The 22,692-nt window shown below is 52.1% G+C and overlaps 2 protein-coding genes across 2 annotated transcripts in view; one reads left to right on the top strand and one right to left on the bottom strand.

Moving 5' to 3' along the window:
• The window catches only part of LOC112107877 (zinc finger protein 271-like), an 879,239-nt gene that overhangs the window by 802,238 nt on the left and 54,309 nt on the right, over positions 1–22,692 (bottom strand). The gene's annotated exons all lie outside the window — the stretch shown is intronic.
• Positions 544–21,690, top strand: LOC113407911 (very-long-chain 3-oxoacyl-CoA reductase-like). The gene is made up of 11 exons (XM_026658799.1): positions 544–709; positions 8,342–8,388; positions 8,520–8,595; positions 9,107–9,217; positions 10,186–10,253; positions 13,499–13,543; positions 15,035–15,069; positions 15,366–15,447; positions 19,351–19,416; positions 20,124–20,273; positions 21,673–21,690. The coding sequence occupies exons 1-11, from the start codon at positions 544–546 to the stop codon at positions 21,688–21,690; spliced, it is 864 nt and encodes a 287-aa protein (XP_026514584.1).

Genomic DNA, 22,692 nt, shown 5'->3' with positions numbered 1-22,692 from the left:
AACCTTCTCAAAGGGGCTGAGGTGGGCATCTGTCTCTCCAGGAACAGTGAGGCCACTTTTTTGGTGCACTTGCATCCCCTGCGTCCTCCTCCCCCCCACGAGGCAGGGACACTGGAACAAACTGTAACCCCTGGATAGGAGAGAAACCACTTGAAGCCAAGGGGTGCAGCAGTGCCAGCACCTATGGGGAGGGTGGGGGGGGGGGGGCTTCCCCCAGTGGTGAAAAAAATCCAAAGGCTGCCGAAAACGATATGATTTTCGTTTCTTTTTCTCTCGGGGTTTTTAGTCCTGACTCGGGCGCATGAAAGTTTGGGGCGGGGGACGCTGCGCTTCTCTTGAGCGCCCGCGGGAGTCTCCCTGGAGCCCACTGCAGCCGGGGCAGGGGGGACCCGGAGAGGCGGCCCGGCGCTAGCTCCCGCAGCCGGGGAGGTGCAAGGGAGCGGCCGCGGCTCGCCCACTGGGCGGCTTGGCCAATGGCCCGGGAGCGGAGGCGGCTGAGCGGGGAGCCCGGACCGCGCTCGCTCCCGGAGCAGTTGCAGGGCGATGGGTGCCGGTGCTGGCGGCGCGGGGCTGCCCGTGCTGGGCGCCCTGGTCGCGCTCGGGCTGCAGCTGCTGCGGGCTGCCTGGACGCTGGGCCGGGCGGTGCGGACCCACCTGCTGGCGGCGTGTGGGAGGGGCGCGGAGCTCGCCAGCTTTGGAGCCTGGGCGCGTGAGCTCGGCCCGCGGGCCCTGGGGAGGGTCTGACCGTGTCCCCCGCCCCAGTGCCGGCCGGCGGGGGGCTACGGGGCGGGGCTGATGGCTCGGACCCGGCCGGGTGGGGCGAAAGGGGAGGTTGGGCTGGGCGGTGCAGACAGGTGCGACCGAGGGCTTGTCTGCCCTGGCAAGTTTTGTCGCCACAAACTACCTCTTGGCGACAAAACAGCAAGAGCCTACAGGGAACAATGGTGTCAGGTATCAGGGGGTAGCCCTGTTAGTGGGGTAGCCCTGTTAGTCTGTAGCCACAAAAACAAGGAGGAGTCCGCTGGCACATTAAAGACTAACCGATTTATTTGGGCATATGCTTTCGTGGGTAAAAAACCAACTTCTTCAGATGCATGGCGTGAAAATTACAGTTGCAGGCATTATATAGTGATCCATGCAGAGAAGGGAGTTATCTTACAAGTGGAGAACCAGTGTTGACAGGGCCAATTCAATCAGGGTGGCTGTGGTCCACTCCCAATGATAGATGAGGAAGTGCCAATTCCAGGAGAGGCAAAGCTGCTTCTGTAATGAGCCAGCCACTCCCAGTCCCTATTCAAGCCCAGATTAATGGTGTTAAATTTGCAAATGAATTTTAGTTCTTGCTGTTTCTCTTTGAAGTCTGTTTCTGAAGTTTTTTTGGTCAAGTATGGCTACTTTTAAATCTGTTATAGAATGTCCAGGGAGATTGAAGTGTTCTCCTACTGGCTTTTGTATGTTACCATTCCTGATGTCCGATTTGTGTCTATTTATTCTTTTACGTAGAGACTGTCCGGTTTGGCCAATGTACCTGGCAGAGGGGCATTGCTGGCACATGATGGCATATATCACATTAGTAGACATGCAGGTGAATGAGCCCCTGATGGTGTGGCTGATGTGGTTGGGTCTCTGATGGTGTCACCAGAGTAGATATGGGGACAGAGTAGGCAACGAGATTTGCTACAGGGATTGGTTCCTGGGTTAGTGTTTCTGTGGTGTGGTGTATAGTTGCTGGTGAGTATTTGCTTCAAGTTGGGTGGCTGTCTGTAAGTGAGGACTGACCTGTCTCCCAAGGTCTGTGAGAGTGAGGGATCATTTTCCAGGATAGGTTGTAGATCGTTGATGTGCTGGAGAGGTTTTAGCTGGGGGCTGTACGTGATGGCCAGTGGTGTTCTGTTATTTTCCTTGTTGGGGCTGTCCTGTGGTAGGTGATTTCTGGGTACCTGTCTCACTCTGTCAATCTGTTTCCTCACTTCCCCAGGTGGGTATTGTAGTTTTAAGAATGCTCTGACGAAGTGGGTATTCACCTACGAAAGCTCATGCTCCAATACGTCAGTTAGTCTATAAGGTGCCACATGACTCTGTCACTCCTACGAGAGACTTTTGTCTTTTCCCCTCCCTTTATTGTCGACAAAGAGCCAGTGTAGACACTGCTGATTGTTTTATCGACAGAACTGGCTTCCCCCAGTATCCCACAATGCCTGCCCTGATTGCTCTGCTCAGTGTTTTGATCTCTGCTGCCCTGCAGGCATGCGCCCCTCCTCTTTCAAAGCTCCGGGAAGTATCCGTGCGCTGCCCCGTTTGGGGAACAAACGGAGAGCAAATCATTGGAATCCTCCTGTTCTGCCCCATACTAGGAACACAGTCTGCCTGCTGCAGGGGGAATGGGGCAGACTGCTGGGCTGCTCTGCCATTCCTCAGCACGGAAAGCTCACAGAGCCACTCGTGATGCTGCTCTCGGCGGTGGAGGGAGCTGTGGGAGAACTCGGCGAGAATCCTAAGATGCGCAGCGATCAGCTCCTCCTTCCCACAACACTGCGCTGTGGGATACCTACCCACAGTGCATTGCTCACCCTGTCGATGATGGTGTCCCCACTGTGGACACGATCTGTCGACAGACATTGGCGCCGACTCCGGGACTGGAGCACCTACGGAGAAAAATTGGTGGGTGCTCTGCACCCACCGGCAGCTCCCCACCCCCCCGTTCCAGCTCACTTCCACCTCCTCCCCTGAGTGCGCTGCCTCGTCCTGCTTCTCCCCCCTCCCTCCCAGCACTTGCACCGCGAAACAGCTATTTCGCACGGCAAGCCTGGGAGGGGCAATGCGGGCGCTTGGGGGAGGAGGCGGGGCCAGGGTGGGGATTTGGAGAGGGATCCAATTGGGGCAGGGAAGGGCGGGGACTTTGGGGCAGGGGTGGAGTCAGGGCGGGGGGTGCGAGCACCCACCGGAGAAAAAAAAAGTTGGCACCTGTGTCGACAAAGGGAGCAAGTGTGAACGCCCTTTGGCAATTTTTGTTTTGTCGACTTTTGGGTGTCGACATAAGTTTGGTTAACAGAACGTGGTAGTGTAGCCAAGCCCTGGGGGCTTGTACACACTGGCATTTATGTCAACATAATTTGAATAAGCCACCCCTTGAGTGAGGTAAATTACACCGACCTCAGCACCTGTGTGGATAGTGCTATGTCGGCAGAAGGCGTTACTGCCTTCTCGGGAGGTGGTTTTAATATGTCCAGGGGAGAGCTCTCACCATCCGCATAGAACATCTTCACCAGATGCGCTAGTAGCGCTTCTAATGTAGACTGGCTGTTTCCCTCTCTGGAGCTGGAGGAGGTGCTGATCGCTGTTGGCCGGGCAGGGGTGCTGGGGTGGGTTCCTGCTTGCAGGTCTTCAGGCATGAGGCAGACGGGTGCCCCATCAGCTCTTGTTGAACCCAAGGATCGATGCCAGCTCTGCTGCCACCAGGCACACGAAACAGCTGGAAGCCCCAGCGGGAGGGAGGGATGGCCGAGATCACTGGGCTCCATGACCCAGCCAAAGGGCCTGGGGGATGCTGGGCCTGTGGAGAGGACAGTGGAGTAGAAAATATCCAGAGGACATTTCCCAAGATACATTTCCCATCTTGCTGAGGTCAGAAACCAGACTCCTGTAGCCTCCAATTAACACAGCCCTTTGTCCTTCCGGGGGCTATAAAATGCGTTCCAGGCCCTTTACTAGACCTTAAGGCAACAGACTGGGAGCCAGGGTCTCAGGTTTCCCCCCCAGCTATATTGGCAAACCCGCCTACTGCAGATGCAGCTGATAACCAAAAGAAGAGGCATCTGAAGAAGTGGTTTTTTACCCACGAAAGCTTGTGCCCAAATAAATCTGTTAGTCTTTAAGGTGCCTCCGGACTCCTTGTTGTTGTTTTTAAAAAAAAGAGTGTTTTTGCTTCCTCAGCAAAATAAGCTATAGCTCTAAAGCACATTTATGCGGATATAACTGCATCTAAGCTAACCACCTTTGTTGCTGGTATAACAAAAGTCACTCTAGATTCCCATTCCTAGCCGACATTTCTTTGCCACAAAACTTTCTAGTGTAGCCCTGGTGTAGTCACGTGGGGTGTTTTTCTCAAAGTCTCAGCTCCTGGAATCCCGTGATCACAGGAGAATCTCCACTCTCCTCAAATTAAAAAGTAATTTCTAGCCCAAGAGAAAAGCTTGGGAAAACCGCCTAAAGCCCAGAGGTCAAAGTGAGAGAGAACCCCAAATTCATTGTGGCTGACAAATCACAAACTTTTTTTTTTAAATATTGTGATTCTGGGGGGTGCCTTACTCCTGATTTTTGAAGGTCTCGGGCTGGGGATACTGCAGACTTGCTGTAGAACTTGGCCCTGCCTGTAGCCTCCACAAACAGGAACCCCTGCTCCAGAAGGCTTGTGCTGCCATGTTCTCACCACCACCTACTCCACTTTCTGCCTTGAGTCCCAGTGCAGGGCTACTGCTCCCACCTCTGTGGAGGGGAACCCCTGGGGTTCTGACCAACAGGAATTTTTCTCCCAAGTGTTTCTCAGGCTTTGAAGTTAAATGAGCTTAAACAGGAAATAAAGCATTTTAAGCAGCCTGAATAGACATCCCTTCCATTCTTAGGGCACGTCTTCACTACCCGCCGGATCGGCGGGTAGCAATCGGTCTATCGGGGATCGACTTATCGCGTCTAGTGAAGACGCGATAAAATCGATCCCTGATGGCTCTGCCGTCGACTCCGGAAATCCACCGCGGCAAGAGGCGGTAGCGGAGTCGACGGCGGCGCGGCAGCAGTCGACTTGCCGCCGTCCTCACAGCCAGGTAAGTCGACCTAAAATACGCCACTTCAGCTACGCTATTCACGTAGCTGAAGTTGCGTATCTTAGGTCGACCCCCCGCTGTAGTGTAGACCTAGCCTTAGTTAATGAGGCTTCCGAAGTATGTTGCTGTCGTCGCCTGCATTGTGGTAGCACCAGTTCAGGGACTGAAGCCCCATTGTGCTGGGCACTGTACACAGAGCTGGTCCCCAAGAGCTTCCAATTGATCGTTCTTCTGTTGCCCAGAGAAACTATGTAGACTAGACCTGGATTTCCTGTGTCATAACAAGCAGGAGAGCGTCTGCCTGCGTGGAATCCCTTTCTGATTGTCTCTACACATCAGGAAGGGGCACAGACCCTCTGCCCCTGGTCAGGCTCCCTGGGAGGCTCTTTATCTCAATGGCCCAATGAGGCATGTTCATGTCTTTCATTCAGTTCATTCCCGGAAGCCCCTGGGAAGGGAGTGGGACTGGCAGCCAACTAGCCAAGCAACGTTCCTCGGGGGCAGGGGGCTAGGACTGACCTCCCGGCACCTCGGCAGGGCACGGGGGCTCCCCGCTGTGTGCTGTACTCAGAATGCTGGGCTCCAGACACAGAACCTGAGGTGTGGAGCCTCATTCTCCATGGCCTGGCCCCTTGGGTCACCAGTAACACTGTGCAAAGTGGGTGAGTGGGGTGGAGAGCAGAGACCAGGAGAACCAGGGAGAGCAGGGCGGGTGCAAGGATGTTTCGCGCCCTAGGTGAAACTTCCACCTTGCGCCCCCCTCCTCCCCGAGCCCTGTGGCAGCTCTCCGCCCCCCCACCCGCCCTGAGGCGCCTCCCCCCCCCCCCCCAGCTCCCTGGGCCCGGCGGCCCTCCCCGCGCCCCCCTGCCCCAGCTCCCTCCGCCGAAATGCCGACGCTGACCGGGGCGGCTGAAGATCCGGCCGCCACGGTTGCCGCCGAAGGACCCGAAATGCCGCCCCCCAAATGCTAGCGCCCTAGGCGACCGCCTAGGTCGCCTAATGGGTTGCACTGGCTCTGAGGGAGAGTCCCCAGCAGACCACATTAGGCTCCCTGCCAAGGGGGAGAGGGACACTGCCACTGATGTCCCCTCTGTGGGGGCTGGGGGAGGGAAGGCTGATACTGGGGGGACCCACACACAGAGTGCAATGCTGGGGTGGACAGGGGCTGAGTGTTCCTGCCTCATGGGAGGAACCTAGCCTGCCAGAAGGCAGGAAGCAGTGAGTCAGGAAGGGGGAGGTTCCAGTCTGCCCCCTACCGACATTAGGAAGGCCTGACGCTGCCTGCCCAGGTAGGTATGGGACTGTAGTGCCGGGATTATAGGGCTGTAGGGGCTCATGTGGGGGTGAGCTAGAGCTCCAGATTGCTCTGTCTGAATGCTCCCCTGGGCTGGGCTTGGCTGTCACTCAGCAGAGCTTGACCCTATTCCCCCCACACCGGGCTCTGCTCCTCCCTTCTGGCTCCACCGGTCAGGTGGGTGGAGGAGCTGGGGCAGGGGCAAATCAGTGGTGGTGACTCTGTGAAGTACCCCGGGCTTGTGGCAGCAAAGTGAAAAGTCACCGCAGCTCTATGTCGTTAGGGTTGAAAGACACTTACCGTTTAAAAGCTGCTCCATCAAGCTGAGAGAGGGGGCTCCTGGTCTCCCCTTCCTTCCACTGCTTCTGGATTAGGGGAAGGAACCCAGGATGCCCAGGTTTCCTCGGGCTGCCTCCAGATTTCACAGAGGATGCAAAAGTCAGCTTTAAACAGATACTATGTTGCTATTTGAATTACAGAGCAGTTGTTGCTCTAGAACAGTGGTTCCCAAACTGGGGTTCGTGAACCCCTGGGGGTTCACGAAATGTTACAGGGGGTTCTCGGGGGAAAAAATTCCTTAATGGCGGACAGAGCTGTCCTTAGGGACCCCGGGCAGCACGGGACCAGCAGCCCGGAGCCCCTGGACTTCCAAGAGCTAAGCAGATCAAAGCGAGCATATCTATCACACTGAGGAGATTTAAACTTCAAGACTCCTTATAAGAAATGGAAAGGGAGGTGGATATTTTTTGCTGTTTTCAAAATTAAATAGGCAGCTAATCTTGTTTTTAAAATTATTATGAAGAACAAGTTTAAGCTTTGTTGTAACGTGTGTTGTTTGCCTGGACTGCTCAAGACCTGAATGCTTGTGTAGGAAGAACTCTTTGAGTTGGCTTCTTAAATCCCTTCATGCTGTTTCACGTCTGATACTCCTTGATGAAACATAGGAGCCTTGTCTTATAACAGGCTTATTCAAAGTGATACAAGCTATGAAAGTGAGATCTTGGAAGAGTGTTGCCCTTTTCATAAATGTAATAAAAATACTGTAATGATAAATAGTAATTAATAATAAATAGTGTGTAATAAGCATGTCATAAAAACAAATTTTGTATTTCCAAGATCACTGCTTTTATAATTTATACTCAGGTAAAGGAGAAACTCCCCGGAAATATTCATTTTTAGGAGGGGGTTCACGAGACTTGACATTTTAGTGAAAGGGGTTCACAGGTGGTTAAAGTTTGGGAACCACTGCTCTAGAACGTTCGTCCTTCTCTTGCTCGTGTGCTCTGTTGTGCAGTACAGTAGTTAATGTTGACATTTATCCCTGTTGGGCATCTGCATTATCATTCTACTGAGACGAATGAGGCAGTGTGCCCCCCCGCCCCCCAGTGCTATTGTATTAGGCTTTTCTGAAGATTCAGGCTGACATTGCTGTATTGCTTACGCTTGGACTGCATTTTCAAGGCTTTCTTTGCAACCAAAAGTGCGAGAGGCCTTACTGCTTTTTTTTAATGCAAGTTGTGATTCTGGAGAACAAGCTGGCAGCCTAAAAGGGAGTACTGGGTGGCCCAATTTGAAGAGGTGGTGGAAGGTCCAGGACAGGAGGAGACTTCGCACAGGAGGGAGGAGGAGAGGGTGCAGCAGTGAGGTCCATATGGGAATTCTTGGTGTAGCGAAAGTCCCTGAAAATGTGGGAGGGGATGAGGTCACCTGGGGCTACAATGCAGGGAGACAAGAGGAGAGGGCCAAAGAACAGAGCCTTGAGGGACACTGACAGAGTGTGTGTGTGTGGAGGGGGGATGTGCCAAAGCAACAGAGGGAGGAGGAGGAGGAACAGGAGCAGACAGCCATAAAGTCCATAGAGAAGATTGAGCTGATGGAGCAGTATGAGGCCTGTGGACGTGGCCAGTGGGGTGTTGCCAATGACCTCAGCAAGAGTTGTCCCAAGGAATGGAACTCCCCCAGGTTCTCAGTATTTGGGGGTGATAATGAAGTACCCCAGGTGCTGTCTCACCAGAACCTATAGAGAGGGACTCTCCCTCCCTGCTCTGGGATTGAGGGGCCTAGCATCGATCCAGACCCTAGATAGGGTGTCCCCCTCCCTGCTCCATGGAGCTTGCACCAGACCATGCTGGGGAGTGTGTGCAAGGCATGCAAATGCCCCAGGGGAGCGGTTCTCAGCTACTGGCCTAAGGAGGCATTTACAGCCCGTCCCTCTCTCCTCTTGCAGTGGTGACGGGAGCTACATCTGGGATTGGAAGAGCCTATGCCCAGGAGGTAAGAACCAGTGCTACTTCGGATCAGCTTTGGCACAAGGGTGAAGCTGACCCAGGAGTAGCTGTGGAGCAAACTGAGCAGATTTAGGGCTTCCCAGATTCTCCTGAGTTCCCACCTTAATTGTTTTCCAGCTCGCCAAGAGAGGCCTCAATGTGGTGCTGATCAGCCGCTCCCTGCAGAAACTGAAGCAGGTGGCAGCTGAGATAGGTGAGTAAGACAGGCTGGGCAGGCTCCTGCATGTGAGTAGGGGGGTCTACGAACCCCTGTGTGGATGCCAGGGGAGTTGGGCACCTAGGTAGTTAGAGTGGGAATATTATGTGGTGCCGCCTTGTGGCGGCATTGTTACCAAAGCACAGTATTAGAGCTTGGGGTGAGTGAAGGGGTCGGGAGGTGGGGTCTGGCTTGTGCTGTTAACCCAGACCCTGCTGCCTTCCCTCTTGCCACTCCCAGGGGCTCTATTACCACTAGACCAGGCCTTACCCCCTCCACCCCCAGCTCAATTTCTGCAAGCACAGGCTCCTTCCCTTTCCCTCTCCCAGGGACTTGTTGCAGCAAGCCTAGATACACACACACACACACACACACACCGTTTCCTCTCTGCCCAGGGGCTCTGTCACCCTGAGCTCAGAGCCCACCCCCTCCCCCACCCTGCCTTCTCCTCTGTTTTCTCCCCAGCCCCTCCCCATAGTTCTAATCTTGCTCTGACTTCGCTTTCCAGAAGAGCAGCATGGCCGACGCACCAGAGTTATTGAAGCTGATTTCACCCAGGGGTCAGAGATCTATGAATCCATCCAAACCACCCTGCAGGGCCTGGAGATTGGCATTCTGGGTAAATGGGCTCTTGGGTTTTGTTCTGTTTGTCTTTGCTGCTGCCCTGGCCTGAAACATACCTTGGCCAGAAGCAGTGGCCTGTGGCCGGCGCTTTCCCAGGGAGGTGGCAGATGTCATGCTCTCCGTTCCAGTGTCTGTGCAGTTCCCAGTGGACTGCACCCGAATCGGGCTCAGAAATAACCTGGCCAAACACTTGGTTTCAGCTGAGCTAATGGGTCTGATGTAAACCTAACAGATGAGCAAATGTCCTTGTAGCGTCTTCTGGGACTGGAGGCTGCCTTGGACACATGTGCACCTAACAGTGTCTTCTATCTACACTCCAAGCAGGTACCCCTAACCAGTCTAGAGCCATGTGCTTGCTCCAGTAGGCTGTCTTCTTCATCCACTCCCACTTGCATTTCCTTCAGCCTCCAGAATCTCCTGTCTCCCACACCACATGCACTAAAATCCAAATGGACGCCACTGGTGGCTGCCTCTCATCACGGCCTTTACTCTCTGGAGGTGTAATTCTCAGCTCGAGGAGCTATACCCATGCTGGCTCTGAGCTAGTGCGCTAAAGATAGTGTGTAGCTGTGGTAGTGTGAGCGGCGGGAGGGGCAAGCTACCCTAACACCTGTGATTTTGTATGGATACGTAGTCGGGGCGGCTCTACCACCATGGCTACACCCTATTTTTAGCATGGTAGCTCAATCAGAGCTAGTGCTTGTATGTCCCCCCTGAGCTGGGAATTATACCCCCAGCTCCAACTTAAGTGCAAATGTACACTGTATAGCAAAGATCCCAAACATCCCTCCCATTTTTGGGAATAGTTGGATCCAGATCCAAACCTCCCTGCTTGGGCCTGTCTGAACCTGGTTCTTTGGGGCCTAGTGACAGACTTGCATTGTTTCTAAAGTGCCAAGTGTTTCTACTACATGATGCTCATAATTCAGAACAGCTGGGCCTGATGCATTGTTCTTTTAACAGTGAACAACGTTGGCATGTTCTATGCAATGGGGCCAGTGAATTTCCTGGATGTCCCCAACATTGAGAAGGTTGGTCTTGTTCAAAGATTCTTGCCATGCTGGTTTCCTGTCTTGCTGATGATCTGGTCTCCCTGGGAACCAGGGAATGAAGCTAGGTCTCTGTTAAGTGGAACCGATGGTTTTTTAATGCACTCTGAGCACTGCTCATCTAGAGAGGATGTAGAAGTGGGTTGTTCGCAAACATGCTAAAAGTCTAGTACAGCCAAGGGAATGTCGACTTTGACACATGTTAAGCGAGTTGAGTTAAAAGACCGGCCTACGGAATTGCGGGAGCTGTCACCCACGCCCTGACACCTCCCTCTTCCCACTTGCCTGGCTCAGGTGGATCTCAGTGCAGGGGAAAGAGAGTGCCCAGGGAATGGGCAGAGTTATTGTGACAGGGCTTTTCCTATATGAAGAATTAGGTTATAGGGAAACATAGGTCAGCCTCTATTTCACATCATCTTCGGGGCCCAATGTAACAAAGTCTCAAAGGCAATACTGAATTTCACCACAGAGTCCCCCTCATGGCTTTCATATTATTTGACAATAAAATCTCTTTATCCCTTCACCTCTGTATCAAGGCGAGTCCCTTTGAACCCTTACCGTGGCTCACACAGTCCGTGCTGGTCCCACTCCACGCCCTTAGCCACTGTCCTTTTGCCACTCTGTACAGAGAGACCTACCTCAGGTCTACCCCGGTTCTTGGCCTCACACTGGAAATGCATAGAGCACTGCTTATATAGTCCCCACAAGCAATCACCTCATCTGTCTCTCCAGAGCTTAAATTCTCAGAGATTATTTCCCGGAGTTCCCCAGGCCCCCCGCCCGCCTTTGGGGCTCTGGGCTTCAGCGACAGGATGGGGGGCTCGGGACTTGGGGGGCTCGGGGCTTCGTGGGACCGCACCAGGGCTTCTGTGGGTTTAAAAAATATTTACCAGAGCTTCCCTCCAGATGGCCCCGGCTGAATTTAAGCCCTATGTCTCTCTTAGGGTTTTGTACTGCTGTCCATCACCATAGTACGGAGTGTCTTCCACTTAAGAGCAATAGCAAAGTCCCTAGTGGATTTCATGGAGTCTCTGGCACTTCTCCAGAACTGCCAATCTGAAGAGACCAATGGTCACGAGATAGGGCATGCAAATCATGAGAATTTAAAGACATCATCAAACCATAGTTTTGTAGTCTGTGCTTTGTCTTCATAACTTCCTCTGCTATTCTGCCATTGTGTGTGTGAGAATTTCACTTGACTTGACTGCCCACAGAAGCGTATCCCTCTCCTTGGCTCCTAAGATGGAGCTCCAACTCATGCTCTCCTCACCTCTGAGATAGGCGAACTGCCAGCTGTTTCTTATTACATCTCGACTCCCCCGCACCCTTGGCTCACTGACCTGGGGTTGTCCCCTTCCCTGGACCCGGCAGCACCACCTCCCCAACTGCCCTCTCCGCTGCCTCGTTGCCACCCGAGGGCTTCTCCCAAGTAGAAGTGTCCTGGAGTTGGCTCCCAAGTAGAGGAGAAGTCTCAAAGCAGTGGGAGGCAGGGCCCTGCACTGCCCCAGGACCCTCTCTCTGCTCTAGGGCCATATGTGAAGGCAGGGCTACGTGGCAAGGCAGGTCTGTGGGCTCACCACTAAGGCTGTCGCCCACAGCTCTGCCCAGCCCTGAAAACTCTATGGGACTGGAGGACCTTCTTGCATCATCACGACAGCTCCTCCTGCAGACACAAAATCCTGTGACTTGCAATCGGTTCGTGAGAATAGGCAACACTGGCTGCTTGGCGGGGAATCCTCTCCCTACCGCGACACTGGCATTTGATTCCCTCCATCTCCCATCACTGTCCTCTGTACCCCCTTCAGCCTTTCACCTGCCTCCACATCCCCCTGCGCCCCAACCCCTAAATCTGCCTCCTGCTCCCGCTCCTTCTCCCCATCCCTAGACAATGCCCTGTCTAGCTCCCTGGACCATAGAGTGGCAGCAATTTTGTCTGTGGGCCGGGCTTCAATCTCATCGAAAACAGTGGAAGACGGCTTTTGAAAATGCCACTAGGTGCCTATCTGTGTCTTCAGGCACCAAAATACCTTTAAGAATCTGGCCCTAACTGCCTAAGTAACTGTCGGATCTGATCACCCTTCCCCTTTTCCCTCCGAAGCTATGTTAAACCTACTGCTGTCTCTTTCTCTCTTTAGACGGTGAGCTCGGTGGGACGGGGGCTGTCTCGATGTGTCAGTACAGTGGCTACAGGGCCGGTGCAAGGAAGTTTCGCGCCCTAGGCGAAACTTCCACCTTGCGCCCTTCCCCGCCCCAGCCCTGCGGCAGCTCCCCGCCCCCCCCCCCCTGAGACGCCCCCCCCCCGTCCGATCCCCCCCCCCCCCCTAGGCCCCCCCCCCCAGCAGCTCCCCACCCCCTGCCTGGGGAGCTGTGTGGCAGCTCCCCACCCCAGCTCACCTCTGCTATGCCCCCTCCCCGAGCACGCCGTTGCTGCTCCACTTCTCCCGCCTCCCAGGCTTGCGGCGCCAATCAGCTGTTTGGCGCCGCAAGCGTGGGAGGGGAGGAGAATTAGAGCGGGGGCGGCATGCTGGGGAGGAGGCGGAGCGGAGGTGAGCTGGGGTGGGGAGCTGCCTCACGGCTCCCTGGGCCGAGGGGGTGGGGAGCTGCCACGGAGGGAAATTGGGGGCACCTCTTTTTGGCGCCCCCAAATCTTGGCGCCCTAGGCAACCGCCTAGTTCACCTTAATGGTAGCACGTGAGTGGCTGGGGCTACCCACCACAATAACCATGAGCATGTATAGTGACTGAGGCCTGGTCTACACTACGACTTTAATTCGGATTTAGCTGCGTTAATCCGAATTAATCCTTAACCTGTCCACACAACGGAGCCAGTTACTTCGAATTAAAGGGCGCTTAAAATCGATTTCTGTACTCCACCCCGACGAGCGGAGTAGCACCAAAATCGATTTTGTTAATTCGAATTAGGGGTAGTGTGGCCGCACACCACCGAATTAATGTGGTTAAAATTAATGGGGTAGTGTGGCCGCACACCACCGAATTAATGTGGTTAAAAACCGAATTAATGTGCTTAGTGTGGCCGCGCACAATCGAATTTATACAATCTGTTTCCCAAATTCGAATTATCTAAATTCGAATTAATCTCGTAGTGTAGACGTACCCAGAGATGAAAGTGCTAACCCGCCCATGGGGGGGGGGCAATCTCAGTGCTGTCCATGACAATGGGGAAGGAGAGGTCATTGTGTCTTTTCCTTTCACTCCCTCTCTCTTCAGACTCTATCGGATATTGTGAATTGCAACATGCTCTCAGTGGCAAAGGTAAGTGAAATAGAGCTGGCGTCCCTCGGCAGCTTCAGTGGCTTTCTCTTGTTTCTTTCACATGGGGCATGACACGTGGAACCGATAAACTCCTGGGAAACCGCAGGGTGTTATCCGTACAAAATTCTCTGTTACTCACACACTCTCGGGGCACCCACCTTTGCCCAGTTCCTAGGGCTCGGGCATAACCCTGCAGGTTTGCAGGACCTTTTACCAGTGAAAGAGCGTAACACAGTAATATCCTTATCCTCTATTAACAATCACCAGAAACAGACTGCACACGTTACACATACAGGGCTCACCACTCCCAATAAGACAGATGAACTTTTCTTGATGGCCAGTAGGATCAGGTCCATCTGGGGGACTCCAGTTTCTGCGCGGTGTCATTGGCAGAGTGTTGAGATCTGGCAGCTCTGATCTTTGGGGCTGATTCTCAAAAACTTTCTTTCGGACCCCAGTTTATATAGTGAAATTTGAGTCCTTTTTAGCTATACCTTAACCAATCATTATACTAAAAGTTTACTAACCGATCCTAACATAGTGTAACAAAATTCTCTAACCAAGCCTACCCCACCACCTTAATTCATTTACACCTAGCAAAATTAATTATGCAACAGACAGAAACAATCAAAGAACCAGGCAGAGATCATACAGATAAACAATAGGGAAGTGGGGACCATAGTGACAAAACAATAAAGAAATGAAGATTTCTCAACCTCAACTATTGAGAAGTGATTTCTTGCCAGACAGAATGCTATCAAACTAAGTTTTCTTTAACCATCTTAAGATCTGTTGCTTTACCTGGTGATAGTGGGTGCCATTAGGATGGGATTTCCTTCTTAACACCCTGATATTACATTCTTTTAATGTAATTTAGATGGAATGGGAGAATGTGACTTCCTGCTTCTCAGCTGCTCTTTCAGTCTGGCTGCAGACGAAGGCCTTAGGCTTTAGGCCTTACAATATGGCTGCAGACAAAGGCCTCATCCTTACACGGGGGAAGAGAGCAGTTCCAGTTTTGGGTAGTGAAGGGCTGGTGGGCGAAAGGAAAGAGGAGTGTAAGGATGGGCAGTGTGGGCGCTAATGGGAGAGGGATGGGGACATAGGGACAGCACCTATTACTGAGGGAAAGATGGTGCCCGGGGGATGATTTGGGAGCATGAGGCTGGTCATGTCAGGGGTGTGTGGCTGGTGGGGGGAGGGCAGGGGTAAGGACTGTCCCTGCCTTTGGGGGCTCTGGCCGATGGGGGGAGCACAGGCTTTGCCACTGGGGGACGTAGCCGGTGGGGGCAGGGCAGGCGGGATGAGGGTTGTCGCATGTGGCTGGTGAAGGGAGGACAATCTGGGGGGTGGGAGGCAGATTCTGCCATTGGGGGGCATGGCTGCTAAGGGAGGGGAGGAGCTGATGATAGCCCCTGTCATGGACAGGGCATTGCTGGCAGGCTGTGTGGCAGGTCTTCTCTCATGTCTCACCGGCGCCTCTCATTGCAGATGACCAGGATTGTCCTGCCCCAGATGGTCACCAGGTACAAGCTGCAGAAAATGACTGTGCCTCAGCAGCTGAGGAACTCCCTGACAGTGGCCGCAGTACGGTGCCGCCTGTGTGCCTCTGGGTGGCGTCCGCCTTTAGCTGCACCTGTCCCGTACTGATCAGGAGCCTTCCTGGGCAATGAACTCTCCCTCTCCCCTGCTCCAAGCGACGGGTTCTCCCCTCCCGCCCCCCGGGTGGTGGGCTGGGCATGGGCAAGGAGCACACCTCTCTCCTTTTTCCTGGGTGCTCTCTGGGGCCATCCTCACACAGAGTTCTCTCTCTTCATGGCAGGAAGAAGGGGGTCATCATTAACTTGTCCTCTGTAGCGGGCCGCCACCCCCACCCACTGGTCACGGTGTACAGTGCTACCAAGGTAAGGAAAGTTACAACCTGTGCCCCCTGTCCCTAGCACCCTTTCCTCTCCCATAGAATCATAGAAGATTAGGGTTGGAAGAGACCTCAGGAGATCATCTAGTCCAACCCCCTGCTCGAAGCAGGACCAACACCAACTAAATCATCCCAGCCAGGGCTTTGTCAAGCCGGGCCTTAAAAACCTCTGAGGATGGAGATTCCACCACCTCCCTAGGTAACCCATTCCAGTGCTTCACCACCCTCCTAGTGAAATAGTATTTCCTAATATCCAACCTACACCTCCCCCCTGCAACTTGAGACCATTGCTCCTTATTCTGCCACCACTGAGAACAGCCGAGCTCCATCCTCTTTGGAACCCCTCTTCAGGTAGTTGAAGGCTGCTATCAAATCCTCCCTCACTCTTCTCTTCTGCAGACTAAATAAGCCCAGTTTCCTCAGCCTCTCCTCATAAGTCATGTGCCCCAGCCCCCTAATCATTTTCATTGCCCTTCACTGCAATCCATCACATCATCCAGATCATTAATGAAGATGTTGAACAAAACCGGCCCCAGGACCGACCTCTGGGGCACTCCGCTTGATACCAGCTGCCACTAGAAATTGAGCCTTTGATTGCTACCTGTTGAGCTGACAAGTTAGGCAGCTTTCTATCCACCTTATAGTCCATTCATCCAATCCATACTTCTTTAACTTGCTGGCAAGAATACTGTGGGAGACCGTATTAAAAGCTTTGCTAAAGTCAAGGTATATCACGACCACCGCTTTCCCCATATCCACAGAGCCAGTTATCTCATCATAGAAGGCAATCAGGTTGGTCAGGCATGACTTGCCCTTGGTGAATCCATGTTGACTGTTCCTGATCACCTTCCTCTCCTCCAAGTGCTTCAAAGTGGATTCCTTGAGGACATGCTCCATGATTTTTCTGGGGACTGAGGTGAGGTTGACCAGTCTGTAGTTCCCTGCATTCCTCTTCTTCCCTTTTTTAAAGATGGGCACTATATTTGCCTTTTTCCAATCGTCCGGGACCTCCCCCGATCGCCATAAGTTTTCAAAGATAATGGCCAACGGCTCTGCAATCACATCAGCCACTCCCTCAGCACCCTCGGATGCATTAGATCCGGACCCATGGACTTGTGCATGTCCAGCTTTTCTACATAGTCCTTAACCTGTTCTTTCACCACAGAGGGCTGCTCACCTCCTCCCCATACTGTGCTGCCCAGTGCAGCAGTCTGGGAGCTGACCTTGTCTGTGAAGACTGAGGCAAAAAAAGCATTGAGTACTTCAGCTTTTTCCACTTCATCTGTCACTAGGTTGCCTCCCCCATTCAGTAACGGTCCCACACTTTCCCTGACCTTCTTCTTGTTGCTAACATACCTGTAGAAACCCTTCTTGTTACCCTTCACATCCCTTGCTAGCTGCAACTCCAATTGTGCCTTGGCCTTCCTGATTACACCCCTGCATGCTCCAGCAATATTTTTATACTCCTCCCTAGTCATCTGTCCAAGTTTCCGCTTCCTTTTTGAGTTTAAGCTCACCGAAGATTTCACTGTTAAGCCAAGCTGGTCGCCTGCCATATTTACTATTCTTTCTGCACATTGGGATGGTTTGTTCCTGCGCCCTCAATAAGGCTTCTTTAAAATACAGCCAGCTCTCCTGGACTCCTTTCCCCCTCATAGTAGCCTCCCAGGGGATCCTGCCCATCAGTTCCCTGAGTGAGTCAAAGTCTGCTTTTCTGAAGTCCAGGATCCGTATTCTGCTGCTCTCCTCTCTTCCATCTGTCAAGATCCTGAACTCGACCATCTCATGATCACTGCTGCCCAGGTTGCCACCCACTTCTACTTCCCCTGCCAATTCTTCCCTGTTTGTGAGCAGCAGGTCAAGAGGAGCATGGCCCCTAGTTGGTTCCTCCAGCATTTTCACCAGGAAGTGGTCCCCAAGACGCTCCATAAATCATCCTGCCCTGCACTGAGATCCCAAGAGTAACAGCAAGCCCTCCGTGGGAAATTACTTCTCCTGTCCTCTCTCCAGGGTTCTCGGCCTTCAGCCAGACAGGCTGCTGGATCCTCTCATAAGAATGGCCATACTCAGTCAGACCAATGGTCAAGCTAGCCCCGTATTGTGTCTTCCAACAGTGGCCAATGCCAGGTGCTTGAGAGGGAATGAACAGAACGGGGATATTAGGTGGACTATAAGGTGGATAGAAAGCTAGCTAGATTGTTGGGCTCAATGGGTAGTGATCAACGATGTCTAGTTGGCAGAATAGAGTGCCCCAGGGGTCAAATGGAGTGCCCCAGGGGTTGGTCCTGGGGCCGGTTTTGTTCAACATCTTTATCAATGATCTGGATGATGGGACTAATTGCACCCTAAGCAAGTTCGCAGATGACACTAAGCTGGGAGGAGAGGTAAATACGCTGGAGGGTACGGGTAGGCTCCAGAGTGACCTAGACAAATTGGAGGATTGGGCCAAAAGAAATCTGATGAGGTTCAACAAGGATAAGTGCAGAGTCCTGCCCTTAGGAAGGAAGAATCCCAGACACCGCTACAGGCTGGGGACCGACTGGCTAAGCAGCAGTTCTGCAGAAAAGGACCTGGGGATTACAGTGGATGAGAAGCTGATATGAGTCAGCAGTGTACCCTTGTTGCCAAGAAGGCCAACGGCATATTGGGCTGTATTAATAGGAGCATTGCCAGCCATAGTACTGACTGACATTGCCAGGGACCAAGAGTTATGTAATCCTCCTGTGTACGTCCTCCTGGCACCATCGTTTTTCTTACACCAGGACTCTGATGTCAGAGAATCTCTTCTGCGGTCCTCGCCAGTACCGTGCTCACCATCTTGCAGCAACTATCAGTGTCAACCCGGTTGTTTGGCTACTAGAGCTGTCAAGTCATTAAAAAAATTAATTGTGAGATTAAAAAAAACCCCGTGATTAATCGCACTGTCAAACAATAATAGAATACCATTTATTGCAATAGTTTTGGATGTTTTCTACATTTTCAAATGTATTGATTTCAATTACAACATAGAATACAAAGTGTATGGTGCTCACTTTATATTTATTTTTGATCACAAGTATTTGCACTGTAAAAAAACAAAAGAAATGGTATTTTTTGAGTTCACCTAATACAAGTACTGTAGTGCAATCGCTTTATCATGAGAGTTGAACTTACGAATGTAGAATTATGTACAAAAACATAACTGCACCCAAAAATAAAAATGTAAAATTGTAAAGCCTGCAAGTCCACTCAGTCCTACTCCTTGTTCAGCCAATCGCTTAGACAAACAAGTGTGTTCTTCTCCTTCCTTGAAGCACCTGAAAATCCTGTCTCGGTATAGGGGGTGGGGGTGGAAAACACCCTCCCTTGGGCTAGGTCTACACTAGGGGCCGGGGGGGGGGGTCGCCCTAAGATACGCAACTTCAGCTACGCGAATAGTGTAGCTGAAGTCGGCGTATCTTAGGTTGATTTACCTGGCCATGAGGACGGCAGCGAGTTGACCGCTGCCGCTCCCCCGTCGACTCTGCTTCCGCCTCTCGCCGCGGCGGAGTTCCGGAGTCGACGGCAGAGCGATCGGGGATCGATTTTATCGCGTCTACACTAGACGCGATAAATCGATCCCCGATAGATCCAGCGGGTAGTGTTACAGCCTTGTGCTTGCCTCACTGGATGGGGAAGGCCTTGTAAGGGCACCCAGTGCTGTCTCACACCAGCTCCTCATGAGAGCCAGAGCAACGGGCCTTGTCCCAGCCACCCGTCCTTTCAGGATCTGCTCTTGAGGTTTCTTAGCTCCCTTGTCAGCGTTCAGTGTGACATGTCCCCATTCCCCCCCCCCCCCCCCCCCCCCCCCTTCCCCTCTCCTGCTCCATTGCAGTCCTGTGGCTTCATTTCCCTTTTCTCTCCATTACAGAGATTTGTAGATTTCTTCTCGAGAGGCTTGGAGGCCGAGTACCACTCCCAGGGCATCCTAGTGCAGGTAGAGAGCAATCCCTGCTCTATGGACGCAAGGCCGAGGAGCACTCTGGAGTTTGGGGCCAGCCGTTGCAGGAGGTGTCTGGGGATGCAGCTCTCGGCGCTTGCCATGCTCCACTGCTCCATCTGCAGGCAGCACTTTCCACTGCCAGCTGCCGGCATTCAGCAGCTCCCTGTGCGGGGAGGGGAAGGGAATCTCCATGACTGTCTGTGGGGGAGAAGGAAAGGGGAGGGGAAGGGGGATTCCCTGGATGGGAGTTGCTGGGTGCGGGGCACTTATGAAAATCTGGCCATTGGTGCTCTGCCCTGCTCTCTTATCACCTGTTCTCTGCCCCTCCTCAGGTCAGAGGGGATTTGCTGTGCTGTGTCAGAAGCCCACGCTCTATTCCTGATCCCTTTTCTCCCTCCATGGACCGTGAGTTAGCATGCTCACCCATGGGGAAAATAGCCATCTTGCCTGGCTCTAAAGTGACCCTTCCAACCAGGAGTGACTGAGATGAGCGGTGACTAGCATCGTCCCTTCCTCTGTGGCTGCAATAGTCAGGCCGAGGTGGGAAACTCTCGTGACTTCATAGTGAAGGTGATTGGGCCTTCGCTGCCAGCCTTGTGAAGGATCAACACTGATGTCCGGCCGGCAGGCAGACTGAGCCTAGAGATTGTGCCAGAATGCAATAGAACAGGCACTTACTCTCTCCCCTCTGCCCCCTCTAGAGTGTCCTGCCTTTCATTGTTTCCACAAACATGACCAACAACATCACACCTAACCGCTTTGTGAAGACAGCCGAAAACTTCGCTCGTGAGGCCTTGAACACCGTGGGCATCAGTAGCAGGACATCTGGCTGCCTCTCCCACTCTGTGCAGGTCAGTTTAGCAGGTGGGGCATGGAGGGGGGGGCATCTCAAGGAGTGAAGCTTCTGACAGCAGCCACTAAATGAGATTGAGGATTCCTCTTCCAGGCTCTGTGCTGAGGAACTGAGGCCCAATTTAATATCCTACTCCTACCATAGACCACTAAATCTTCAGGGAAAGCTGCCCTGGGGGAAAATGAAGCATCTGCCAAAACAGTAGCATGCTATGGACTTTTGCAGTTCACAAAACTATCTCTCTTGCATGCATATTATCTGCCATCATCGCTCAGCTTTAAGATGCTCAGCAAATCTATGAGTTAACTAGAAATAGTCATGCTCTGATTGCAAATATTAATACAAGATTTTCTGATACTGGAAAGGAGACTAAAAGGCATTCCCTCGAGCGTCTACAATTTCTATGGGATGTCAACTCTTAATTTAATACTTCACACCCAGAGAACAGTAAAAATAAGTAATGAAGCAACACAGCGAGCAAACAAAACCACAAACAAACAAGTGACAACACTGAAAATAGGAAGGGAAGTAAAACAGCAAGTGGTTGGTTCTGGGGATTTTAGGAGTGTTTAGGAGGACCCACGCCCTGCAAGTGCAACAGAGCCCTGTAGAAACAGGCAAAGTTCTCCTGGTTTCACACTGTGTGTGTCACCCACCCAAAAACGGAGCGTAGGCTCATTCCGTTTTTACAAGCCCCTTAAGTAAACGAAGCACATTAACACAGGGCTTCAGAGGTTACAGACAGATCCCAGCTTCAAAGAGCTAGCAAATAATATCTTCATCCTACAAAGCACCTAAGATCAAACCCCTAGTGCTTGCTACTTATGAGTCAATGGGAGTACTCTGAAGAGCCAGAACTATATCCCATAGCAAAGATCTGGCCTTAATGGTTTCCAATACCTCTCCCCAAACAAATTTTAAAACTTCATGGAAATCACTCGTCTGGAATCCAAGTGATTTCCATTAAGTTTTAGAATTTGTTTGGGGACAGGCATCTCTCCTGGCCACTGCAGCCCCGGAGCTGGGGCTGGGACATGACAGGTTAGAAAATACAAGAGTGGTACTTCAAATCAAACTTTAAAGCTGTAATACATGTTCCCAGACAAAGCTAAATCCAAACATTGTAAGCAGCTGGTAGAGGTAGCATTCATTTTAGGAACTAGATTAATTAATCTATGTACCAGTTAAGCAATTCTGAAAAGCCATCCAATGCAAAAAACTAGGCATAAATGATACATTGTGTCTCTCCCTGGCTGCTGCACGCAGCCCAGCTGGGGCTGGGATGCCCTAAACTTAGTCCCCACCCCTACCTGACCCCACTGACCCCCACCTCCTATTTCCCCCCACCTACCCCCTAATTTCCCCCATCACCTCACCTTCTTCCACGTCCTCTCCAGGGTCCAGGAGGCACCTAGTGGAGCCATGTGGATAAGTCCCAGAGAGATGCAGCCGTTTTGCCACTCAGGGCAGAAAACGTTGGTTCATACATTCCTTAGCAAAAAAAAAAGTAGAGTGACACAGCGGTCTGGTGCCGCTGGAAGCTGGTGCCCAGAGTAACTGCCCTGCTTGCCCACTCCTAGAACTGGTCCTGGGCCCAGCTCCCTGAACCCTGCAATGTTGCCAATCCCAGGAGTTCAGAAATCAGGAGTCAGGACCCAAAAATCCACAAGACTGGCTTAAAATTCTGATACTTAGAGAGAAAAAAAAAACCTTTTGTTTCCTTTTGTCTTCTAGTTTGAGTCTTTAGGTCACACTTTGAACCATCAGAGGGTAGCTGTGTTAGTCTGTAGCCACAAAAACAACAAGGAGTCCGGTGGCACCTTAAAGACTAACAGATTTATTTGGGCATAAGCTTTCGTGGGTAAAAACCCCACTTCTTCAGATGCATGGCGTGAAAATTACAGTTGCAGGCATAAATATACTGATACATGGAGAGAAGGGAGTACCTCACAAGTGGAGAACCAGCGTTGACAGGGCCAATTAGATCAAGTGGACTACATCCACCCTGATCAAATTGGCCCTGTCAATACTGGTTCTCCACTTGTGAGGTAACTCCCTTTTCTTCATGTGTCATTATATAATGCCTGCATCTGTAATTTTCACTCTATGCATCTGAAGAAGTGGGGTTTTTTACCCACGAAAGCTTATGCCCAAGTAAATCTGTTAGTCTTTAAGGTGCCACCGGACACTTTGAACCATGTTTTCTGGCTTCTATCCGCAGCCAGAAACACATTTGATTTGTTTTGTTTTGTTTGAGGTGAAAGCTGAGGTTCTTGCTTTCCTCCAGCCACGGGGCAGCGTGGACTTAAGAAAATCACCAAATATTGCAAGATTAATGATAAATCACAAGAGTTGTCAACGCTGGCCCGGGCCTACACTGAGGAGCGGGGCCCTGCACCCCTGTGGAAGATGAGGGG

This window comes from Terrapene carolina, unplaced genomic scaffold (assembly GCF_002925995.2).
Source record: "Terrapene carolina triunguis isolate 2854851 unplaced genomic scaffold, T_m_triunguis-2.0 Scaffold517, whole genome shotgun sequence".
NCBI classification, from domain to species: domain Eukaryota; kingdom Metazoa; phylum Chordata; order Testudines; family Emydidae; genus Terrapene; species Terrapene triunguis.
Note: the sequence above shows the minus strand (reverse complement) of the source record. Positions and strands in the feature narration are given on the sequence as shown.